Below are 23,485 nucleotides of genomic sequence, written 5' to 3' on the forward strand. Positions count from 1 at the left end.
AGGCAAACACAGCAGCACAGTGATGTGTCTGATGGTGAACGAACTCCTGATAAAAGACAGCGTCCGCCATTCTCTAATTCTCGCGCTGCTCTCCCGACAAATATGCTAGCAGCACACACACACAGCTTTGCTGTATGATCGGCCCTGACAAGATCGCAGGGGAAAACATGCAACAAACCCCGTGGATCATGGAAACAAACGCATATGAGCCTTCATGAACGGCTAAAAACTGTGTGCTTGGGTCCGTGTCTCACAGCTCGGGCTTGACTCTGGCAGGTCTGGCAGGTCTCATGAATAATTAAGCAGCCGGCTCTTCTCATAGGATAAGAAAACTCCGCTATGAATAATAATGAGAAACCGACGTGTCATCATTGCACTTGCAGTACTGCGCTACGTCGCCGATTTTGGTCCCGCCCCAAAAATCATTTTAAACCCGGAAGCTGAAATTAGCTGACAAAAGCTCAAAATCATCCAGTTTTCCCCACAATTACAGCTGACAGGTGCTAACATTGTCTTAACTGATGCTCAACACACACAAATCTGTTAATATATATATAAAAAAAAAGTTCTCCAGTGTGTCCTGAACCTTTAAGACCCGCGGATACCCTCTCAATTAGGATTTTCCATCTCACATTTTTTACTTTCATTCTTAGAAATGCAATTGTCAAGGCTTATCTTGTAATGTCCTCCTTTCTTTCTCACAATTCTGACCTTTAATTCTTTTTTTCTAACAATAAAGATTTTCAAAAAGTGTGAGATGTTATATCACAAAGCCTGCCTTGTAAGTCACGATTACCTTTTTTAATTAATTTTATTTTGTGCTGGGAACACAGACTAGTTTAGCACAAGTTTCACAAATTCACAATGGCTATTGCCAGCACTATTGAGAGTGTTGGAATCAGACTCTATGTAACATTTTTCAGCCCAATAAACAAGCTCTCGCCAACAAACAATCAAACACACACACACGCGCAAGTGCAACAAAATAACACTTCTGCATGAATGCCAAAAAAAAAAAAACCTGGCAATGCTTGCCGATCATAAACAAATGTTTATTTATATGACTTGAGCACACTAGAGGAAGTGTTCATCTGTCAGAAAAAGCTCAAGTACAACAAGCAGTATTGGCATGTCTGCTTAAATTTCGGCCTCAAAATAATCTGTATGATATTAAACAAACACACTATTTATGCAACTCATAAACAGAAATCTATGCATGGCTGACATAACAAGTGTACTGTTTCAACAGCATATGTATATATTTATGTATGCGTGTGGGTGTTAAACTCACCCCGGGTGCTTTCATCTTCAATAGGCTGTTTAAAGACGGTGATGTCCTTAAATGTACACAGGAACAGAACCACTTTGTCATTTTCATTGCGGATTGGCGCTATCTGCATGTAGAACCAAACCGGGGTTCCTGTAAGAGGTCAGAGGTCTAAATTAGTATCATCGTATGATTTCTGACAGCACCAGGATTACATCTTTTAAATTAAACCATATACAGCATAGCTGTAATTTCAGCAAAATCAGCTTAACAAGATTGTCTTTAGTTTAAAAGACTTCTACTAGACATTACACAAGTTCCACAATACTGTAACAAAGAACTTCAGAGATGTGCAGAGCTGGGTAGTAATGGATTACATGCAATCAGGATTACATAACCAGTAATTAGAGTAAACTATTTTTTTATTAATACATAATCAGACTATAGTTACTTTATATGGATGACAAGTCTATTTGACATAGCAGTGATATTGTTGAGAATGTCATAATTTTTAATATTGAAATGATTTGCTGTTTTCTAAATTCACTCAATTTTAAGTAAATGTTTTTAAATTCATAAGATGCGATTGTGTTTTATTCAGTGCTGCTATCAGTCTATTATTGTTCGTTTTTTGAAGTATTAACTGTCCATGCATTGCTTTTTAAATGGAAAATGTTGGTATAAAAAATGGATTATACTTATTTCTTTGTTTCTGTCAAAATAGTAGATTATCTTACCTGTTAGGGGCAGGGCTTGACATTAATGCAAGTAGATTTCAACTGTGGCGGGTTAGACAGCCACTCTCACTAGCCACTTTGGCTGGTTGAAAATATTATTTCAATTGCCAGTGCTGACCATTCACTAAAGATTAGAATTATTAATTATGATCATTTGTCAATATGTCCTGCTGCATTTAAGAGCAACAGATCTATAAGCAACAACGTTTGCTGCTTTCGCTTTAACTATTCTTTAAACATATTATTGATGGGTTTAATGTTAACTGTGATCAAGCACATGATCATCTTTTTATTAATGCACATGGTATTGTTCACCTGCTTTCTTGCTTACAGTTATATACACCTAATATGGTTTAAATATTATCTTTTGCAATTGCATTAAAAGGAGATAAACACTCCATTTATGTTCAGTTAACTGGTGATTTTTGATAGACTACTGTTTTATAACAATCTTTGTTTTAATGTCAGTTGTTGTATTTTAAGAATATGTTTGTTGAATAAAAAGTGTATGTATGCAGCTATATTTTGCTTGTTTTGACACATTATTTAAAATGTTGGCAAGGAAATAATTAATTTGGTGTGGCTAGAAAAATAAAACTAATTGTAACGTGACACTATAAAACTCATTTGCAAATGCTCATTGAGCAAGGTCATTCACAACACACAAAAAAGTTCAATGAATGATGAGGCATGCAGACATAACACAACATTTAAATCAAGTAATTTTAGCACGAAAAGGTCAAATTAATGCATTTAAAGTGTATTTTCCCAACAACAAAATTGTGGCTTGTAAAAACAATGAGTGGCTAGTAACGTTGCAAAACAACTAGCTACAGTGGCTGCTGATTAAAAAAAGTTCATGTCAAGCCCTGGTTGGCGGTAAAGCGTTATAAATAATGTATGTTGTGTACTACTATTACTTTCTTAGAGTAACAAGTAAAGTAACGCATTGCTTTTAAAAATAAGTCACATAATTTGAGTTAATAAAAAAAAAAGGTGACGTTTTACCTCACTTAATTGGCTTTTACAAAATACATTGCGGAATAAAAATGACCTTAGTCGAGTTGAATCGCACACTCAATGAGAGACCGTGCTGCAAGGGAACAGACAGTCGGCTCGGACTCATCATCATCATCATCTGCATCAGATCTCTTTTTTTCACAGCAGATAAGTCAACATACTCTTCTAGTAATTGAATAATTTAGGAAATTGGTTTATTTCGAGTCAGAAGGGGTATCCGGTATATTAAAAACTAAGTACTTACTGAAGATGCAAACAGTTTCATGACAAACTCGCTCGTCATCACTACAGACAGTCAGAAACAGAAACAATGGCAGGCTGGAGACTTATATTTTTGCTAAGGATTCTTGTTATTTTGAACTAATCAAAGAAAAGAAGTGAATTGTCGTTAAATGCAAATAAAGCAGCGTTTCCATCCAACGAGTCAAAGAGAACAAAATCGTGAATTCCTGGATAACTGGCACCAAACATCAACAGTAATTTGCTGCAGTAGGGAAAGCTGTGTGAATCTTCTCTCTATTTAATAAATTAATTGCAATCTTTATGTCAGAGGTCAGTGCATTTACTTAACTAATAACACAAAACGTACAAAAGTAGCAAACAAATTACTTTACATGCTTTCATTATTCTGTATATACTGTACAGAATGTGTAGCTCTGGCCTCAGAAAATTCTCCAATTATAATTTTATCCTACATTTCTTTAAAGGAAAATGAAGATGTAGGTTATATAGGTAGCTGTTAAATGCAGAGCTTCTCTAAAAAAAAAGATGAGAAAACAATTGCAAGTTCTAAAAGAAATCAAACCTAGCCAGGTAAGAAAAAGTAACGCAAACGTAACTCAAAAGTAATACAATGCATTACTTTCCATAAAAAGTAACTAAGTAACACATTTAGTAATCTAAATGTAATCTAACAGTAGTTTGATTAGACAACAAATTTTGTCATGTAATTTGTAATCAGAAACTAATTCATAAGTAAATTAATTTGCAAGTAATCTACCCAGCTCTGCCTACAGTTTGCACATGTTTGCTTAAAATCCCACTTACTGTTCTTTCTGTACAGCAGAACTTCAAAGCAGTTGGACTCATAGTTGTCAAAGGCCTGTCGCACCTTGTCTATGGTCTTCTTGTCTGTCAGCTCCCCATACATAAAACTACAGACAGGTTATTCAGTCAGACATTAATAAAGCATTTAGAAAAAAAAACAGTTAGTGCCGAGCATCATTTTTAAAGCGGTACTATTATGCTTTTTGCAATTTTTTTACATTATTGTGTTTGCAGTGCGTAATCTACAAAGTTACACATTTTCAAGAACTACAACCAACTACTTATTTGTTATTGAGGGTTTAAGATGTTACAAAGACATGTCAATATAAATTTGAATGTTTGGGAGGTGCAAAAGAACAATAACGTTGTCACTCTGATATGTCTTATATATATATCTGTGCATGCAGAGGTTATGCATGATCCTGTTGGCCAATATTCTCAGTTCATATTCATATTCTGATTCTCAAATATGTTTAAGAACACATCTTTGTTTGAACATCTATAATAATAATCATATTAGTTTCTACATGCTGGTTGATGGGGGCTACCATGTTAGTCTGCACTGCAAGGGAGAGAATAGAGCTTCTGGATTTACCTCAAATAAACTCATCAACTTCTCACTAAATAAATAAAATATAAACAAATAAAAGAGGCTGTTTAACTACAGAACAAACCATCATTATATAATAACTTGCCTAATTGCCCTAACCTGCCTAGTTAACTTAATTACCCTAGTTAAGCCTTTAAATGTCCTTTTAAGCTGTATAAAGTGTCTTCACAAATACCTAGTAAAATATTATTTACTGTCATCATAGCAAAGGTAAAATAAATCAGTTATTAGAAATGATTTATTAAAACTATTATGTTTAGAAATGTATTGAGAAAATCTTCTCTTCGTTAAACAAAAACTAGGGGAAAAAGTCAAACAGAGCGGCTAATAATTCAGGAGGGCTAATAATTCTGACTTCAACTGTATATATTCAAAAACCCACAACACGAAACCCATGTACTGTATATCAATAAAAAACACTTATAAGCTTTGATATGTCAAGTCATCCACTCAACTTTCTCTGGTTCAACACCAGCCTCTGTCAAACAAGCGAATCTTGGCAATTTAACAAGGGGCGTGGCAGAACTGAAACACTGTCTAAGCTGTTCACCAATCACAATGCACTAGGACAATTAACTAATCATAACACATTTCATTTTGGGGGGGGCAGTCCTTCATCAAACCAGAGCTAATCAAGCCGTTTATGCCAAGCTGGGGAGAAAGATATTGCAGTCATGTAAATTATGGGCAAAATAATGACTTTATTAACCATCTACCATGGGATCATGTTCTTAATACACCCCCAAGTAGAATCAAGACTTTGTAAAAGAGCATAATAGGATCCCTTTAAATAATCATCCCTCCCTGTATTAATTATAACCTACATAAATCTCAATAAAAGTCAGCTTTTTTCAATTTTGCCAACAGATGAAATTCATGGAACAATCAATAAAGATTAAACAGTACAGAGATTTTCAGAAATAAATACACACCTCACACATTACGTAAAGCAAGACCAAATATGGCATATGTTTGTTTCTTTTGCAGCACAGATAAAAACGTATTAATGACTAAAGAAATCAACAGTTGTGAACATGGCAGGAAGAAAGTGTGGCATGGAGGACATGGAAGAGGGTATATGCATGACACAGCATTTTAGGAGAGCTACTTAGTGAAATTGGACTGTTTGATATATCACAGTATGCCAGATCATTACTTGGCCAAAAAGATAATTTCACCATTTTCATAAAAATCTATAGATCATAAATGAATAAGCAGTTATTTTCATATTAAAGGGCACCTATGGTAAAAAATCTACTTTTCAAGCTGTTTGGACAGATCTGTGCGTTGGTATAGTGTATAGACCGTCATACTGGGGTGATATGAACACACCCAGTCCTTTTTTTTCAATTTAACTACAAAAAAAAGGGTCGGCCAATTGGAGCTGTTTTCAAATCGATCGCACCATTACGTAGGTGTGCGATTCCCCCCGCCCACCGAATTGATTGACAGCTGCGCGCATTAACATGTTCCGGTAGTCGCGCGTATATGTCAACAAGACCAGACAGACATACGCAAAGCAACCGGGAAAAAAAAATGTCTGTTCTGTTCGCTAGGATCAGCAATCATCATCAAATGTGATTAAGAGTAAGTTTCACATGTTTAAAGTGTTTTAAAACAGAGTATGTGTGTAATTAATTACAGTGTTTTACTTCAGCTTTACTTCATCAGCACAGCCGCGTGTCAGAACAATTATAAAAGAAGACGCTTCAATCCTGGTTTGTGGAAGTTAAATCAGGTTTATTTTGTACATTAGCATAACAGATATCCACACTTGAGGTTAGCCTTAACTAGGCTAAGCGCGCTCTGTCTGTCTGCCTGCCTGCGTGTGTGTGTGTGTATGTATCATCTGCGGTGTGTGTGTTTGTGTGTGTGCGCGCACGCGCGTTAACTTTGTAACGATATTGTGTGTGACTCATCAATGCAACTTCACAATACTGATTAGTAAAGGTTAGTTCTTACTGTAGTATCTCACAAACTCTACGTGAGACCTCCTTCCTTTAAGTCTGTCTGTTGTCTGACGCAGCTGAGGGAGGAGGCATGTAGAAATAGTGGGCGGGAAAGAAAAAGCTTAAAGGCGCAGTACGACAAAACCACCCTCTGCTGGAAATCAGTATAAGACAGCATCTTGTAAAAGGTATAATGAAAAATCTGATGGGTATTTTGATCTGAAACTTTATATACACATTCTAGAGACGCAAAAGACTTATATTAAATCTGAAAAAAGGGGTAACCTAGGTGCCCTTTAACACATCTGTTATCAGAGTCAAAGTGATGCAGAACCACAGAAGTCTGACAATTACTTCTTGGTCTTATAATAAATACAATGAACCCTTTTAATGGACAGACCTCACAAAATTAAATTAATTCATATGAAAAATTAAAATCTAAATTAATTTACTCACCTCTGGTTATTTAAAAATGTAGGCGTTCTTTACTTTTCAGAACATTAAAGGATATTTTTAACTGAAACTGTGGTCCTTGATGATTCATATAATAAAAGAATTAATAATAATACCCATGGCTCCTGACAATACAGTGAAATAATATGTCTGTGCATGAAACGACATATTATTTAGGAAATTACTACCTTTAACGCACAGCCTTGGAAAATGGTCCAAAACTGAGATTGCAAACATGAACGTATTGTTACCATTTATATACTGTAGTCTGCAACAGTATTCAGGATAAGAACCAGCAAGTACCATTTTAATTAACAACGCAACAAATGTCCTACCTTTCTGTAGGTATTCAATGTGTTTTGGCAGTAGTGAAAATCGTGGGCTGTGGACAATGTGACACATGTATTGTTTTCTGACGGGTCCACCTTCACTGTCTTTCCCACATCGGGGAGAGTTACAGTGTGGAGAAGCCCCAAAAGAAGCGTACCACCAAGACTTTTGCAACTATACATTAATTAAAACATTACTACCTTTAACCCACAGCATCGGCAAATAGTTCACAACTGAAATCACACACATAAACTTACTGTTACAATTTATATATTTTTCAGCAGCATTCACAATAAGCACCAGCAAGTACAACACTACATGTGTCCTACCTCTCTGTAGGTATTCATTTTGTTTTGGCAATAGCGAAAACCTTGGGCTGTGGACAATGTGAAACATGTATTGTTCTCTGACGAGTCCACCTTCACTGTTTTTTCTCCACATCGGGGAGAGTTACGTTGGGGAGAAGCCATCAAGAAGCGTACCACCCACACAATTGCAACTACACTACCTTTAACCAACAGCCTTGTCAAATGATTGAAACCTGAGACATCACACATGGACATTCATTCAGTTTCCTTCAGCTTAGTCCCTTCATTCATAAGGGGTCTTATCCAGCATACGTTTTACACATCTGCAACCCAGTACTAGGAGACATTCATACACACTCATACACTACGGACAATTTAGTTTATTCAATTCAACTGTACTGCATGTCTTTGTACTGTGGAGGAAACCGGAGCACCCAGAGAAAACCCACGCGAATACAGGGAGAACATGCAAACTCCATACAGAAATGCTGATTCAATGAATGTTGGGGCTCGAACCAGCGACCTTCTTACTGTGAGGCGAGAGCGGTAAACACATGAACATATTGTTCCAATTTATATAGTTTGTAACAGCATAACAGGATAAGCACCAGCAATTGCCTGTTTGATTAACAACACGACTTCTCTATACTGTAGGTATTAATTTTGTTGAGAAAGTATGTTATTTTGACTCTAAAAGTGCTGGTAACTATTAACTAGCATTATTGAATCGACAAGGACCACATATTCACCTGAAAATCTTCTTTAAAGTCTCTACTAAAGACAAAAATACAACTTGAATGGCCTGAGGGTGAGTATTAAAAGGAATCTTTCATTCATGAGTGAACATTCCCTTTAAGGTACTGCAGGACTCTTCAGTATAGCATGACCTCAGGGTGCGAATTACAGGGGGATTTGAGGGGGATTGACCCCCTTAATTAACAATTGAGGGGGGGGGGGGGTCAGCCCTTTAATACTGAGAAATAGTTCACTCTGATCAGTATTTTAAATAATATTGTAAATAGTAAAAATGGCAGATACTATATATATAGATTTGACCCCCCCCCCCCCCCCCCCCAATTTAACAGTCTGAAACTGGCAGATCTAAAGCACAGATAGATATTGTAAGTCTTTACAAGATGTGCAAGAAGTTTGTATCTACAAATATCCTAAAAGTAAAGTCCAATTAGATGCCACTTTTGTAGTTTGATCGACAGTAATGTCTGAAATGGCTAATCAGAGGATAGAAGATCAGAATACACTAAATATCCCTCAAAACACTAAAAACTTAAATGTGTTTTATTAATAAACTAGAATTAACTAATTAGAAATAAATACATGAATGATTGAAGCATGTATTGCACAAACTAATTCACACACACACTGAATGACCTGTTTAATATGGTCTTCCGGATTTCTACTGTCATGTGTACAACCATCACTCACCTGCATGTGCTGCTCTTCTGCATGACCTCTGCTCTGTGGTATCCAGACAGCTTGCAGAAGCCGTCATTACTGTAAACTACAGGCCAGTCCACAATCTGAGCGTTTCCCAGCAAGAAACTTGTCTCTGAAGGTTTAGAGAAAAGAATTAGTGAAATGACAAGCACTCATGCATTCCTAATCTTTGCTTCACAGTTTATTACAGTCACTGATCTGCTGGAACATCTGGTATAATCTCTACAAAAAAAATATATTCAAACGTTATTATTTCACAAAATGATGTCCTGCAGAATGTGGATGGAATGTTTTTAAACCTATTGTTAGATTTACTTTCAATGTTACTTGTATAAGAAAAACAAGAACTAAACATGGATTCATTTTATGTACATCTGGGCCTTTACTGTAATTCAGTGGTGGTTCTAAGAAGGGGGGGGGGAGCCTTTTAAACAAGCTGAGAGGGGTCTGGATGCAGACCTGATGCAGTGCAATCTGAGCTGCATCCAATGGGTTTTAATCCAACGCTCACCTAACCCCACCCCTAACCCTACCCGTCAAAGTGACATCACTCATTCCATTGAGTGCATTGTGTCTGACATTGCATCGCTGAGTGATGCAATCTCAGCTTGCATCATAAAAGATGCAACCAGATACTATTGAACAAGCTTGGCCCCCCTCTGGCCCCCCTAAATTTGGACGGGTATTTTTGGGTCACAACTAGCGAGATCAGCCATCGGTGGAGATATGACTGAGGCCTCTCTCGCGCACACTTGCTCTCTCTGCTTTCCCTTGACTTTTGTTAACAACGGTGCTGCGCGCATTAGTTTCCCACATTCGTCAGAAGTTAAGACCCAAATTGACACAGGTAATGAAATAAATTCAACTTCAGTCATGTTCATGTTTTGAAACACTATCGAAACATCCACTGTTAACTATATTAGACTTTAGTTTTCAATAGCAATTTTAAAAAACCTTTAATACAGGAATCATCAGCTATGCATATTATTATTATTATTAGTTAATTATTAATTATTAGTGTATATAGTTTTACGTTAGGATATGAAGGTTTGAATTTACAAACAGTCTGCAAGTCCAAGGGAGACAGGTGAAACACAGGTAAAAGGTAGTTTTCAGTCACGCTCATGTAAAAGTAATATTTATGTAGTTTAGTTTTGCCTTCATTCATTTTTGTTTTTAGTCTTGACATAAAGCACAAGTCTTCAAACACATGATTTTTTTACAATATGTTTTTGAACATAATAGTTTAACTAACTAATTTCTAACAACTACTTCTTTGTCTTTCCCATGGTGACAGTAATTGCATAATATTTGACTAGTTATTTTGCGAGATAGTTGTGTTCAGATTAAAATGCAATTTAAAGACTAGGTTATGTTAACTAGGAAAGTTGGAATAATTAGTCAAGTAATCTTATAAATGATTTGTTGTCTAGACAATCAAAGAATATACTGTAAATATTTCTTAAGGAGGCTAATAATAATGACCTTAAAATTGCTTTTTAAAAAATTAAAACTGCTTTTATTCACGATAAACTATAAGAAACAAGACTTTTTTTTGACTACAGAAGATTATTTTAAAGGAAATACTGTGATGTCCTTGGTTTGTTAAAGATCTTCTGGGAAACATTATTTTATTAATGTGAGGGCAAAAAAATGACTTCAACTGTATCTGTTAAAGTTTACAGGTGCAAAAATGTGCCTTGATGAACCTGTTAGAATATTAGAAATGTGTTATCCGGCTACTACAATACTTGTTACTTGTCAAATAAATGAACATGAAAGATTAATTTGAGTTATTAATTAGCTTGTTTATAAAAACTGCAGTGATACAGTACATGAAAAAATGACTGTGAATAATTGTTAAAGTGGTTTGTGGTGTACAGTATGTTGAAGTGTGCCCCCTAAAAGTACAAGTACACAAATACTCTAGTCTAGAACCGCCACTGCTGTGATGGGAAATGAGGAGTGATGACGCCCCTCTAGTGGTCATAAATGTAACAGTCCGAAATTTTACGTCCAGACTGCTTTTATACCAGCTCGGATGTGTTGCTGGCGCAGAGATGTGGAGTGAAATTGTATTGTGTGCGTTTTAATCAGGTGAACGAGAAATGTGTAATTATACCAAATTAGATATAATTAACGATGCAAAATCATGCAAGCGAGTGCTGAACATTTACCGTTTAGATTTAACTAATTGCTCCAGATGTAAAAAAAATAAATAAAAAAAGAGAGAGAGAGAGACTATTCATCTCATTTTGTTTTTGTAAAACGAAGGAAAAACTGGCTTAATCGAAAAAATAAATTAATGTGAATTAATATTTAGCAAGATAAAAATAACACTGATGAATTAATCTTGATGAATCTACATTACACTGATGTATTAATATTGTTTTATTATTAGATTACGCTAAGCAATAAGGACAGCTTTTCCATTTAAAGAAATATTACTGTGTGAATACAGACTTTATTTAACCAGTATTTCTCTCAAAGTCGCCTCAAGAACAAATAAATCAATAATGCATTGAAATCAGTGTGCACAGCACAGAGACCTGCAGTCTCTAAAATATTTAAAATTAATGATGAACTTAAAGCTTTTTCATGATCACCTTAATACAATATTAATAATTGCAATATGAAAACATGTGCAAAACTCCACAATAAAGACTTTTTTAGTTTTAACTATACAACTATATCATACAGTGCACCGTAAGAGTAAATATACTAGGCTAATAAGTGACCAAATGCATTTCATAAACATAAGCGTGTTTCTCACCACTCGAGCGCCTAACGATATTCTCCAGGAAAGTGTTTTGCGGTGCCACCAGCCCTCTCTTTCCCCCGGGCATCGTGCGGCTGTGGGTGTCGCGCTGCTCTCGTCAGGTGGGCACTCTCTGCGCGTGGAGTCTCAGCCGGTGGAACGGGGAGGCTCATGGTAACGTCGCGATCTGGCTGCCCGGGAGCTTCTGTGTGCCACCCGCGCACGCTCTAGGCTCAAAGCGACAAGTCTGTGGGCACGGGGAGCTCCTGGCGCATGCGCAGCTGCAGAGAGGCGCGTTGACAGGAGCTGGGGATCTCCAACTGAGCGCGCGCGAAGTAAGCAACAGTGGATAACAACAACCCCGCCGCACAGGAAAAAAACACAGGTTATCTGTTAGCCTTGAGCATCACATACTCGACATTTCTGAATTAGATATCAAATATTCACGTTGTGGAGGAATTAAATGTCAGTTCAAAGGCGTTTCTATGCTTTGCTATGATAAATGGCATTTTAAAAAGTAATCCTCGTTCTCAAAGCCCATGTCAAGATTTTGGTATAATTATGTAAACAAACATTTGCATATGTTTAGATAAGGGTAATCTACGACATTTCTTTACAAAAGCAGTTTCATCTGAATGAGGTTTTCTGTAGTTGTAATATTTTTAAACAGGTTTTGTCGAGCAAAACATTTAATAAATACATACATTTAATCTATTTATTGATTAATTAATTTATTTTTTTACATTTTTACCATTATATAAATTGTCAATAAGAATGATGTGACAATGTCACGGAGATGACATGGAAAATTTGAAACATCTACATAATTGTACACATTAACAATGTGATGATAATCAATAGTATGAAAATATGTAATTATAGTTTGGTCCAAAATTTCTGCCTGGATTGGAGCAAAGTGGAATCTGTAAATGAAACAAGTAATTTCCTTTGAAAATTGATCAAATTGTTGGCTTAATCAATTAAACCATGAATCAGGCATTATAAGCACTATGACTCTGACTCTCAACTTTCTCTGTTAACTCAGGCTTTGTTCCGGAGTTTGCAGGACATCAGTAGCAAGCAGCCAATCACATGCCTGGAATCAGAACAATACCGTGATTGACTTCTTGTGAGAAACTTAAAAACATTTATACAGCAAAATGAAAAAGATATTATTAATGTAATTACATAAACATTTAAAATAATCTTTGTTTAAATCAGATAATTTTATCTTTAAAACAATTTTACTTTACTGAACTTTAATGAGAAACCAGAGGAGTGTCTTCACTGCATGTCATCAAGTCTGCAGTTGCTATAGGTGAGCTGCAAGTAATGATTTTAATGCACACACCTAACCCAACCCTTAACCCTACCACACGCAGTGATGCCACTAGCTCCATTAAGTACATTGTGTCTGACATTGCATGTGTCAGTTTCAGCCTGATCTCACCAGAAAACATAAACATTTTACGTTTTGTCAGTTAAGTTGCTAATTTGCATGAATTTGTACAAGTTCAGTCGTGCGAAAATGTACGATTTTAAAAAGGAGGCATGGCACCCAACCCTGCCCCTAAACCCAAACGTCATCGTGTGATGAGCAATTGGATTGTATAAATTCATACGAATTAGCCACTAAATCAAAAAGTTACCTATTGCCGTGAGATTGTGTTACTCAGTTTGCAAATCCAAGTCTGCATCCAGATACTATTGGAAAACATTTGATTGGCTAAACCTTGGTTTGTAACCCAGAATTGAATTGTGAAGAATAAGTTACCATGGCAACAGAGTCATTAAAGCCAAGCTGCAGATCAGTGCAAATTAACTGAAACTGAAACTGAAAGAGGGACCTATTATGCAAAAATCACTTTTATAAGGGGTTTAAACAGTTGTGGGGCAACAGTGTGTGAATATAACCAGCTTTGAATGGAAAAAAATATATATATTTCTTATAATCACACTAGATAAAAACAGTCTGCTGAAACACTTTGATTGACATTCTCTCTTTGAACATACAGTCAGAAGAGGAAAGCCCCACCCACTAGTGATGATCTCTCCCTCATTAGCATAAACAGCCCTTACTGAGAAGCAGCTGTCTGAATTTGCTGCTATGCTTACACAAAGGCATTTTTATCTTCTACCCTCATTTCACATTAGGGCTGGAGCACAAACTCATTTGAATTTAAAGCAACAGTAACTAAAACGGTACAATTAGGATCAAAGACTAAAAGGGGCAGTTTCAAAAAGTTCTAAAACATTTTTATGAGGGAAACTTCACATACACACTTCAGTGACATCAGAGAGTTATTTTTACATCTTGTAAAAAGAGGCATAATAGGACCCCTTTAACTAACAGGACAACTAATGCAGATTAAAGGGCCATGAAACCCCCCCTTTTCAGTTTAAGTCTACCTCAGAAATTAAAAAAAAAAAAATTGCTCAGAGACGGGCGTGGAGCGCTGCGAGCAGAGGGAGGGGAAAAAGAAGGGAGCGAACAACTGTTGTCAGTTGGCTCACAAAATAAAACAAGCCGCAAGACCCATGATTTTATAGTTTACAAAGTTAAAAATCCAAAAAATAAATAAACAGTAATTTAATGCCCTGCTACATTTGTTTTTCGTAAATTCAGATGCACATAACCACAATTTGTTATATCATTATAAAGATAATCATGTTTATATAAACATTACAAATGAGGAGGACTTCTCTCCTACTCAATCCCCGGGTCTGAATGCAGACACAGATGGTTAGCAGTGCAGCAGATCTTTTGCCCTGTCTATTTCAACCATTAGCCGTGCCAGTAATCTGGAGGATTTTAAACGTATGTGAATACAGCAGCACGCATATAAGCGATGTGTCTGAATGGTAATGAACTCAACTGATAAAAGAAAAAGTTCACCATTCTCCAATTTTCGTACAGCTCTCTCCACAAAAATGCTTGTTGCAAACCAACAGCTTTGCTGTATCGGCCCTGACAGAAACGCAAGGAAAACATGTAACAAACCCCATGGATCATGGAAACAAATACATATGACCCGTGCCGTCTGCGGACGCGGTCTCAGCCAGTCATTGGCTCTCATAGCTTGGCAGGTCTGCCATGCCTTCGGAAAGCACATACTCTCATGAATAATTAAGAAGCAGGGTCTTCTCATAGGATAAGAAAACTCCGCTATGAATAATAAAGAGAAACCGACGCGTCATCACTCCACTAGCAGATTCGCGATATGTCACAGATTTTGATTGTGCCCTGTTGTAAAAAAAATAAATGAGTGAAAAGAGAAGAGAACCCAGTCCAGGAGACTCGAAACAAGCAGAATTCCTTTATTGAGACGTGTTGGCTAATCTGCAGTCATACACCGTCTTTAAGATGTCCATGTGTCTGCAAGAGCCTACTAGAGGTCTGCAAGTTCTTTCACGAGTCTGTCACAAGTCTGAATTAAGACAAAGATGTCCTGTCTATATTGTCCTGTTAGGAGGAGGGGATATGGCTAAACAAAGCATGCAAATTAAGAGTTGTGGTCAGCAGGGTAAACTGCTTTTTCAGGCCTGGTCTCATCATGTTCTGGAGACAGAAACCGCCTGACCAATAGACACAACCATGCTGTGAAACTGACAATTTGCATTACTTTGGCTTAGCCTGTAGTCAGAAAGGCAAAAGGTTAATGTCCCTCCTAGCTGGGATGTTAATGAAATGATGTAATTAAAACCAGAGAATATGACTTTTTAGTTATATGTAGATTATTGTTCATTTAAAATTAGATAATATAAATTTATATTTCCACAGCCCCCAAAATGATTTTAAACCCGGAAGATGAAATCAGCTGACAAGAGCTCAGAATTATCCGGTTTTCCATACAATTAAAGCTGACAGGGGCTAACGTTGTCCTTAATGATGCTCAACACACACAAATCTGTTAAAATCTCAAAAAAAGTACTCGAAGGTGTCTTGAACCGTTAAAGGTAAAGGTCCCTTTTTGTTACACTGTTGATTGAAATTGAAATCACGTTGATATTCAGTAGAACATCACTCTTGTGTGATACTACAGAACTATTATATTGTATATATAAAAAGAAAATCTCACAGAGGGATTGTTTACTTTCATAACTTGGACTGTCGTCCTTAATATTTGCGTATGAGTGGGCGCAGCCATTTAAATCTTCTGGTCTCATTCACTTCCATCCATTTTTAGACATTAAAAACAGTTCAATATGCTGCTTGATGTTGCAAACTGATATTTTCTTATTATCATCATACTGCTTTCTCTGTGTAGTTATGAAAAAACTTGTTAGTATAGTAAGTAGTTTGACTGTTTTCTGTCGTTCTTATCTCTAGTCATTTCTCCTATACGCAACTGAAGCGTAAGTTCTAAAACAATCGCAAAAACAAGCACACTTCTGCATCACAGAATAAGGTCAGTAGGTTCATTTTAAATGCAATTTATTAGGGTTCAGCACTCAGTGAATGTCTTTGGATACTATTTTTAAAACTACTACTATGGTATTATCATGAATGATAAATATCTCACACCTCGAAATATTTAGCTCTCCTCTACTTTGTCACGGGGCCCAATACAATGTTCCCAGCTGTCCTTTTCCTAAAAAGCACCCTGTCAAGATCCATTTGTACGTAGACTTACGCAACAGATGACAGCATGCTCCAAAATCCACAAAACTTGGTGTTGCTTTTTTTAAGACTCTATATCTGCTTCAATGCCCTTTCATTTCTATTAAGCATTAATCAGTGAAGGCTCTCGCTCTGATGGACCATCAAAGAAAAAAACACCTGTTCTGCCATCAGACACCTACTGACAAACACACAAGATAAATAGTGTAATGGAGAAAAGATTGATAATGAGCGAGACTAAACGTATATTCTATCAATCTAAAAAAGCAATTAGTTAAAAGCAATCAGTTTTGAGAGCAATCTGGTACTAATAAGTGACATACCAACTGATAAAAGGTTTCCACGGTGTTGTTTTAGAGTCAGCCGTTGTATAATCCACACGTTCGCACGGCAGGGGTGTAACAGCAGTCTTCAGTCTAATTGCCGTTTTTTAACTCTTAAAGATGTCCAGGTCAATTACCAAACCACGAGGATGTCGTGCCCACATGCAGAAGCAGCCCAAAACCTCCTTTTCTGACATTGTGGAGAGTAGTGCACTTATATGGTTATGCAAGCAACATAACAGCATGTTATTAGAGGAAATCTCACAATAACATGTACAGGATTATGCAATAAATTATTCCCATAAAAAACTATATATGCATATTTAGAACTACTAATAAGTTTAGCATTTTTAATTATAATAATATTATACGTAACATTATATATACACATGTTTGAAGTATTGATAAATGAGCATATTGAGTTAAAGCACTGTAAATAGTCACCACTAGATCCAACTTTTTGTCAGTTGACCCCTTTGAGCTGAACATTATACACGCAAGGCATAACATTTCCAAAATATACAACAAATTTGCATGTTCTACAGATTTCTGATGTAGAATATACAGTCGAAGACAAAACTGTTAGTCTGTGAAATTAGTTTTTTTTTTTTTTAAATATTTTTCAGAGCCAATACATTTTTTACAGTATTACCCATTCAATTTTATTTTTCTGGAGAAAGTCTATTTTTTTTTTTTTGTTTGGCTGGAATTACAGGGATTAAACTGAATGAAAGTGAGTGGCAAGAATAAAAAAATGTAAATGTAAAAAAGCTAAGGTCATTATTATTAGCCCTCTTAAGAATTTGTTTTTCAATTGCCTACAGAACAAACCACTGTTGTCAAGCCAGTGACATGCCTAATTAACCAAACTTGTCTAATTACACTGTAAAAAAAATTCCTAAAATAAAGTTTTCCATATTTTGTTATTCAAGTTTTAATTTTTTAAGCTTTTTTAACCTTAATCTCTCTTCCAACAACCTTTAATCTTGAAATGTTGGGAAAAAGTGACTTTTATTAACATTTTGAATAGTTTAAAGTAATATATTGTCTGGGTAGGTGTTATATATTATAGCAGGGGTTTAAAAACCATTAAGACTAATCATAAATCATCTTTCACTGTCAATCAGTGTAAGCCATAGCATACTTGCTTTTGATGTAAGTACAGAAAATGCGGCTTCGCAAATCCAAGTTCGTGACAATGTGGTTGAGTCCAACATTGAGTATGTTTTCACGGGCAACAAGACTTTAATACGATTGTAATATGATTATGAAGACAATACTCTGATTAAGAGTCTACCATGTAAACAGCGATTTTTGATTACCTTAATCCGACTAAAATCATAACTGAACTAAACAGAAATGCAATTAAGACGTGGAGTATGCATATATTAGTGGTGTAATTAAAGTAAACACCACAATCAAACTATTTTCGTCATGTAGGAATTTTCGCCATATGCGAAAAAAGTTTTACAATTACTGATGTCCCAACATAATCTCATGCCAATTTTTAACTTTTTGATTTAGTGGCTAATTTGTATTAATTCGTACAATCTAATTTGTACAGCTTTGTACGATTTGCTCTTCACCCAATGACGTTTGGGTTTAGGGGTGGGGTTGGGTGCCACGCCTTTCTTTTTAAAATTGTACAATTTTTATGTTTTGTAAGTTTAGTGGCTAATTCATATGACTGAACTCGTACGAAACTTTTTTAAACTGACAAAACATAAAAATACTTAGGTTTTCTCGTAAGATCAGACTGGATGTCCATGTAAACGTAGTCAGTATGTCTTTAAAGTAAGTAAAGATCCAGAAGGGCATCCTGCTGATTTGATTCAGAAGCGCACTTTTTTGTCAGACGGCTCACCGATTTTACTTTTATTCGCCGTCATTTATTTTAAAAAGCACCCAGTCCATTTTATTTGTATATATTTTACTGGAATGCATTCACTCTAAAGGTGCGTGATAGTTAGCTGTGGAGCTAACATTAATCATATTCCCTCTAGTGAACGCATAAAAAAATAGTCATCATAATTTACTCGAGTGCACGCCTCAACCCAAACCCTCAACCCACTGACTTTTGAGTGCTTATCATTTTTATGAAATCCTTTGTTTTCTGTAGACTAAATATAATTTTCAGTCACACAGATTTTTTCAAACATTAATCACACTTTCTCATGTCAGTACTGTGTCCAGATATCTTAATTATCCAAGTTTTAAAATTAGTCTTTCGAAATACTGAAAAATCATTCATCCAGAAATATGGTTTGTTAAATAAAAAAGCTGTTCTGAATGCATTTATCTGCACTATAAATATTTAACAGTGTACTTAAATATTTATATTGAATATATAGTTAAATATAGTGTAGTTAAACATTGATGTTATTCAACTGAACAATATGCAACACTAAAAGTTACGGTAATAGCAGATGTGGCCTTAAATAATGAAACAATGTGAAGAAAAAGGCTCTATTGTCCAAAATATAATCTTTTTTCCCTTCTTTAGAGTGAAAAATGACCTTAATATGTTATTGATAGACCCAATTCATATCCTAAAATACAGCACAGCAGAGAAAAGCAAGGACAAAAGAAAGTTCCTGAACCTAAGAGCTGTCATTATTTATTCCATCACTCTCACTCACCAGCCGGTTCACACTCACTCTTTGTCTTTGCAGCTAGAACAACATGAGAGACGAAGTACAAACATTCAAGACAGAAATAAAACCCGTAAGATTTCCCATAATGGGAGGGCATCGCGGCATAAAACATATGGCGGAATAATTGGCGGTTCATTCCGCTGTGGCGACCTCTGATAAATTAGACTAAGCTCAAGGAAAATAAATGAATGAATGAATGAATGAAACAGGCATGCAAAGAAATGTGACTAATTATGGTGTAAAGTATTGAAGTACAAATACTCAAATGAGTGTAACTTACAGTAGTATTTTTTCCTCAGAAGTGGTCATTGTTTTCAATATGTGTACCTTTCCTTGAATACATTTATAGTACTGTATCAGTACTTTTACTCTTCTATTTTATTTTAACCTGCAGTCTCTAATGTTTATTTTGTTTAAGCTAAGGTGATTGGCTAAGTAGAATAATCAGTCCCGTGATTCCCGTCCAATCAAATAAAATTAGACAGAAAAATTCTGCAAAAAATATACAGTAAGGATTACAAGTGTCTAAGAAGAAACAAAAAACTGCAAGTTACTCTTGAGTAGATGAAGGATGTGTACTGTTTGATAACTGAATCCCCAATTGGCCCTAAACAATAACTAAATGCACTACAGAATGTTTCGTTTTCAATCACATGCACAAATTGCATGTATTCTATCAGTGCAGCACAAGCTTGATTTGTGACACTACTGGACACTAATAGCTTGATAGTCAGGATTTAAAATGCATAACCTAAGCTTTAGTAAATTATCACTGCTTGATTTTTGCTCCGTAGGCTACACAGATTTCACTCCACATTTAAACACATCAATTGTTCACACACTGTTAACAATTTCCTGTAAAATATACAGTAACTTAATGGCAGCAGGTTACCAGTGACTTACTGTAAATCAGTTACAGTACAAATACTGTATTTACATTTACAGCATCGTTTATCTTGCTGTATATATATATTTACACAAAATGATGTGTATCTTAACTGTAAAATATCTAGTAATGTTCACAATGCAACTTTAAAATACAGTAATATACTGTATAACTGTCCTACTTAACTGCATAACTCACTGCTTGAGTATTTTTAGAAGGGCTACTCTTTACTTATACTTTAAGCAGAGATGCATGATTTTGGTAAAAAAAAAAAAAAAACTTGCATTGCGAAATTTTTATTCATATTGCGATACTTCATAACATATCTTGAATAGTGCCATTTAAGAAAAAATTATATTTTAGATGGATTTGGGTGCTTTTGTAATAGAGTGAATCTACATAAAACATATTAAACCAATTACAAATGTAGATAAACACAGTGGAGCAAATGTAAATAGTTGAAGTCAGAATTATTATCCCCATTTGAATTGTTTTTCTTTTTTTAAATATTTCCGAAATGATGTTTAACAGAGCAAGGAATTTTTCAAAGTATGTCTGATAATAGTTTTTCTTTTGGAGAAAGTCTTATTTGTATTATTTCGGCTAGAATAAAAGCAGTTTTTAATTTTTTAAATACCATTTTAGGGACAAAATTATTAGCCTCTTTAAGCAAATTTTTTTTTCGATAGCCTACAGAAAAAAAACATCATTATACAATAACTTGCCTAATTATCTTAACCTGTGTAAATATCACTAAGTTGTAAAGAAGTGTCTTGAAAAATATCTAGTAAAATATTATTTACTGTCATCATGGCAAAGATAAAATAAATCAGTCATTAGAAATGGGTTATTAAAACTATTATGCTTACAAATGGGGAAAAATTGGGGGGAAAAAGTTGAACAGGGGGGCTAATAATTCAGAGGGGCTAATAATTCTGACTTCAACTGTATATGAAGGAGTCTAACAGTATTCGGTACAGAAATAAAACAACTAAATGTACAATAAAGCTGCATAGCCTTCATTGTATAAATGGTTAAATACAATTCATCTTTGTTACAGCTACAAATGTAATTCCTTGTGGCCCAATGCTTTAAATTCACTTACAATGTTTACACAGTCACAGGCCATAAAAACATACGCAATTGATAATCTTTCACTTTTCACTAAAATTACTCCAAAAACCCCTTGTTTTCTGAACTGATGTACCTGGTCAAATATAAACCTAAATCCTAAGCCCTACGGTGTGACTATTGCGGATTCACACATTGTGGTATGGATACTAAAATGATGTATTGTGCAAAGTGTTGGGGGTAATGCATTACAAGTACAATCACATTACAAGTTTTGTAATAATATTACTTTTCGAAATAACATGTAAACTAATGCATTACTTAAAAAAAATTAAGCAATAAAATCTCAGTTACTTTTTAAAAAATGTAATACAAGTTACGTTTTAGTTCAATTAATTAGCTTTAAAAAAAATTACAGAATTACCGTAGTCACACTGAATCACTCACTCAATGAGAAAATGCACTTCCTGCAGGAACAGACAGAAACCAAGATGGCAGAGCGTTACATTTCTGTGATGGTGGAATTCTCATTATTTTGAAAGCATTGAAGTAAAAAGGGAAATAAAGGTGTAGGTCATATAGTGCATTATTAATTGCAGAGCTACTCTATCAAAAAATAAAAGAGAAAAAAAATTGTTCTGAAAGGGATCAAGCCTCAGCCAGGTACGAAAAAGTAACGCAAAAGTAACTCAAAAGTATCAGAACACATTCCTTACCATAGAAAGAATCTAAGTAATGCAACTTATTACTTTTTTGGAGAGTAACTCAATTTTGTAATGCATTACTATTAAAATTAACCAAGTGGTGCTCGCTGCAGAGCCATTTGAGGAGAGGTGAGCTCCAGAGAGGGGGAGCTTAAGCTTGAGCTCCACCTTTTTTGCACTTCTTCTACGAGTGATGTCACTGGGGGTAGGGTTAGGGGTGGGGTTGGTGTACGCATTAAAACAGCTTACAGGAGGAGGAGCGACAGCTCATGCTCCCCCTCTCTGGAGCTCACCTCTCCTCCAATGGCTCTGCAGCGAGCACCCTCTCAAATTAACTGCCCCTTATCACTGATCGTTCAACCCTATAGACCAATTACCTTGTTTGTAAACATTCAGGATGCGCGCGCAGGGAGGTGGCAGACAAAACCGGAAGCGCCAGCATTTACATCGAGGGAATGACATCAGATGCGGTGCAGAGTTTGTTGTTGTTTTAGAAATAAGATAAATTGATTACACATTATATATATTATTTACATAATGCTTTCAGCATATTATAACAGCTCGTCGCCCAGTGATAAGCACAGTGATTCGGCAAAATTAACGTTAAAGTGAGCGACATTCATCTGACAGGTCCATTTGTAAAAGCACCCACCCAATGGATATTGGATAAAACGAAATGACCAAGCATCCAGCCCCAAATATACAATCTCACTGAAGCTCCAAGTGATTTTACAAGAAAGAAGTTAAAGGTCTACAAGTCTTTGGATGCCAACAATGATGTTCTGTGTGATAATGTCATGTGCAAGAAATAATGCTCCATGATGACCAGATTCAACACTATGTAGAGCTAAAAACCGAGTTTCTGCTTAGCCAAAGACAAGGAATGAAGATGGAGTTAATGTTATACAAGGCCTGGGTGAATGAATGTGTGAATATAAAACCAATTTTACTTCAATAAACGTAACTTTCATGTTTCATTCTTAGCATTTAGTGTCCGCAGTTTAATTCACCATATGTAACTGTTTTTGCTGAAATCATTTCTGCAATCAAAAACAAGTGATGTGTATGATTCAACATAGCATGAACTGACCTGATATGACATGAGAACTGCGAAGTCCAGCATTTCTAATTAGCTCCTCACTTCATTCAGCTCACATTTAGCCAAAGACGTCTGCAGTCGGTATTAAAGCAGTGTGTGGTGTATGGTAAAAGTTACGTTTTATTATTTTTGGACTCGAATTCGACATCCTACCGCACAAAACAACATTTTTCCCATTGCAGCCTGTCCTTTT

At 35.6% G+C, this 23,485-nt stretch overlaps 1 protein-coding gene across 1 annotated transcript in view; it reads right to left on the minus strand.

The window, feature by feature from the left end:
- Nucleotides 1-12,183, minus strand: part of kcnh5b (potassium voltage-gated channel, subfamily H (eag-related), member 5b) — an 82,811-nt gene extending 70,628 nt beyond the window's left edge. Inside the window, exons 1-4 of the mRNA XM_002664207.7 lie at nucleotides 11,950-12,183; nucleotides 9,165-9,288; nucleotides 4,072-4,178; nucleotides 1,292-1,420 (exon numbers count right to left, since the gene is read on the minus strand). Of these exons, the coding sequence (XP_002664253.1) occupies nucleotides 1,292-1,420; nucleotides 4,072-4,178; nucleotides 9,165-9,288; nucleotides 11,950-12,022 (433 nt within the window). The 5' untranslated portion in view covers nucleotides 12,023-12,183. The remainder of the gene's footprint in view (nucleotides 1-1,291; nucleotides 1,421-4,071; nucleotides 4,179-9,164; nucleotides 9,289-11,949) is intronic.
- Nucleotides 12,184-23,485: the final 11,302 nt, after the last annotated feature.

This window comes from Danio rerio, chromosome 13 (assembly GCF_049306965.1).
Source record: "Danio rerio strain Tuebingen ecotype United States chromosome 13, GRCz12tu, whole genome shotgun sequence".
Taxonomy (NCBI): Eukaryota; Metazoa; Chordata; class Actinopteri; order Cypriniformes; family Danionidae; genus Danio; species Danio rerio.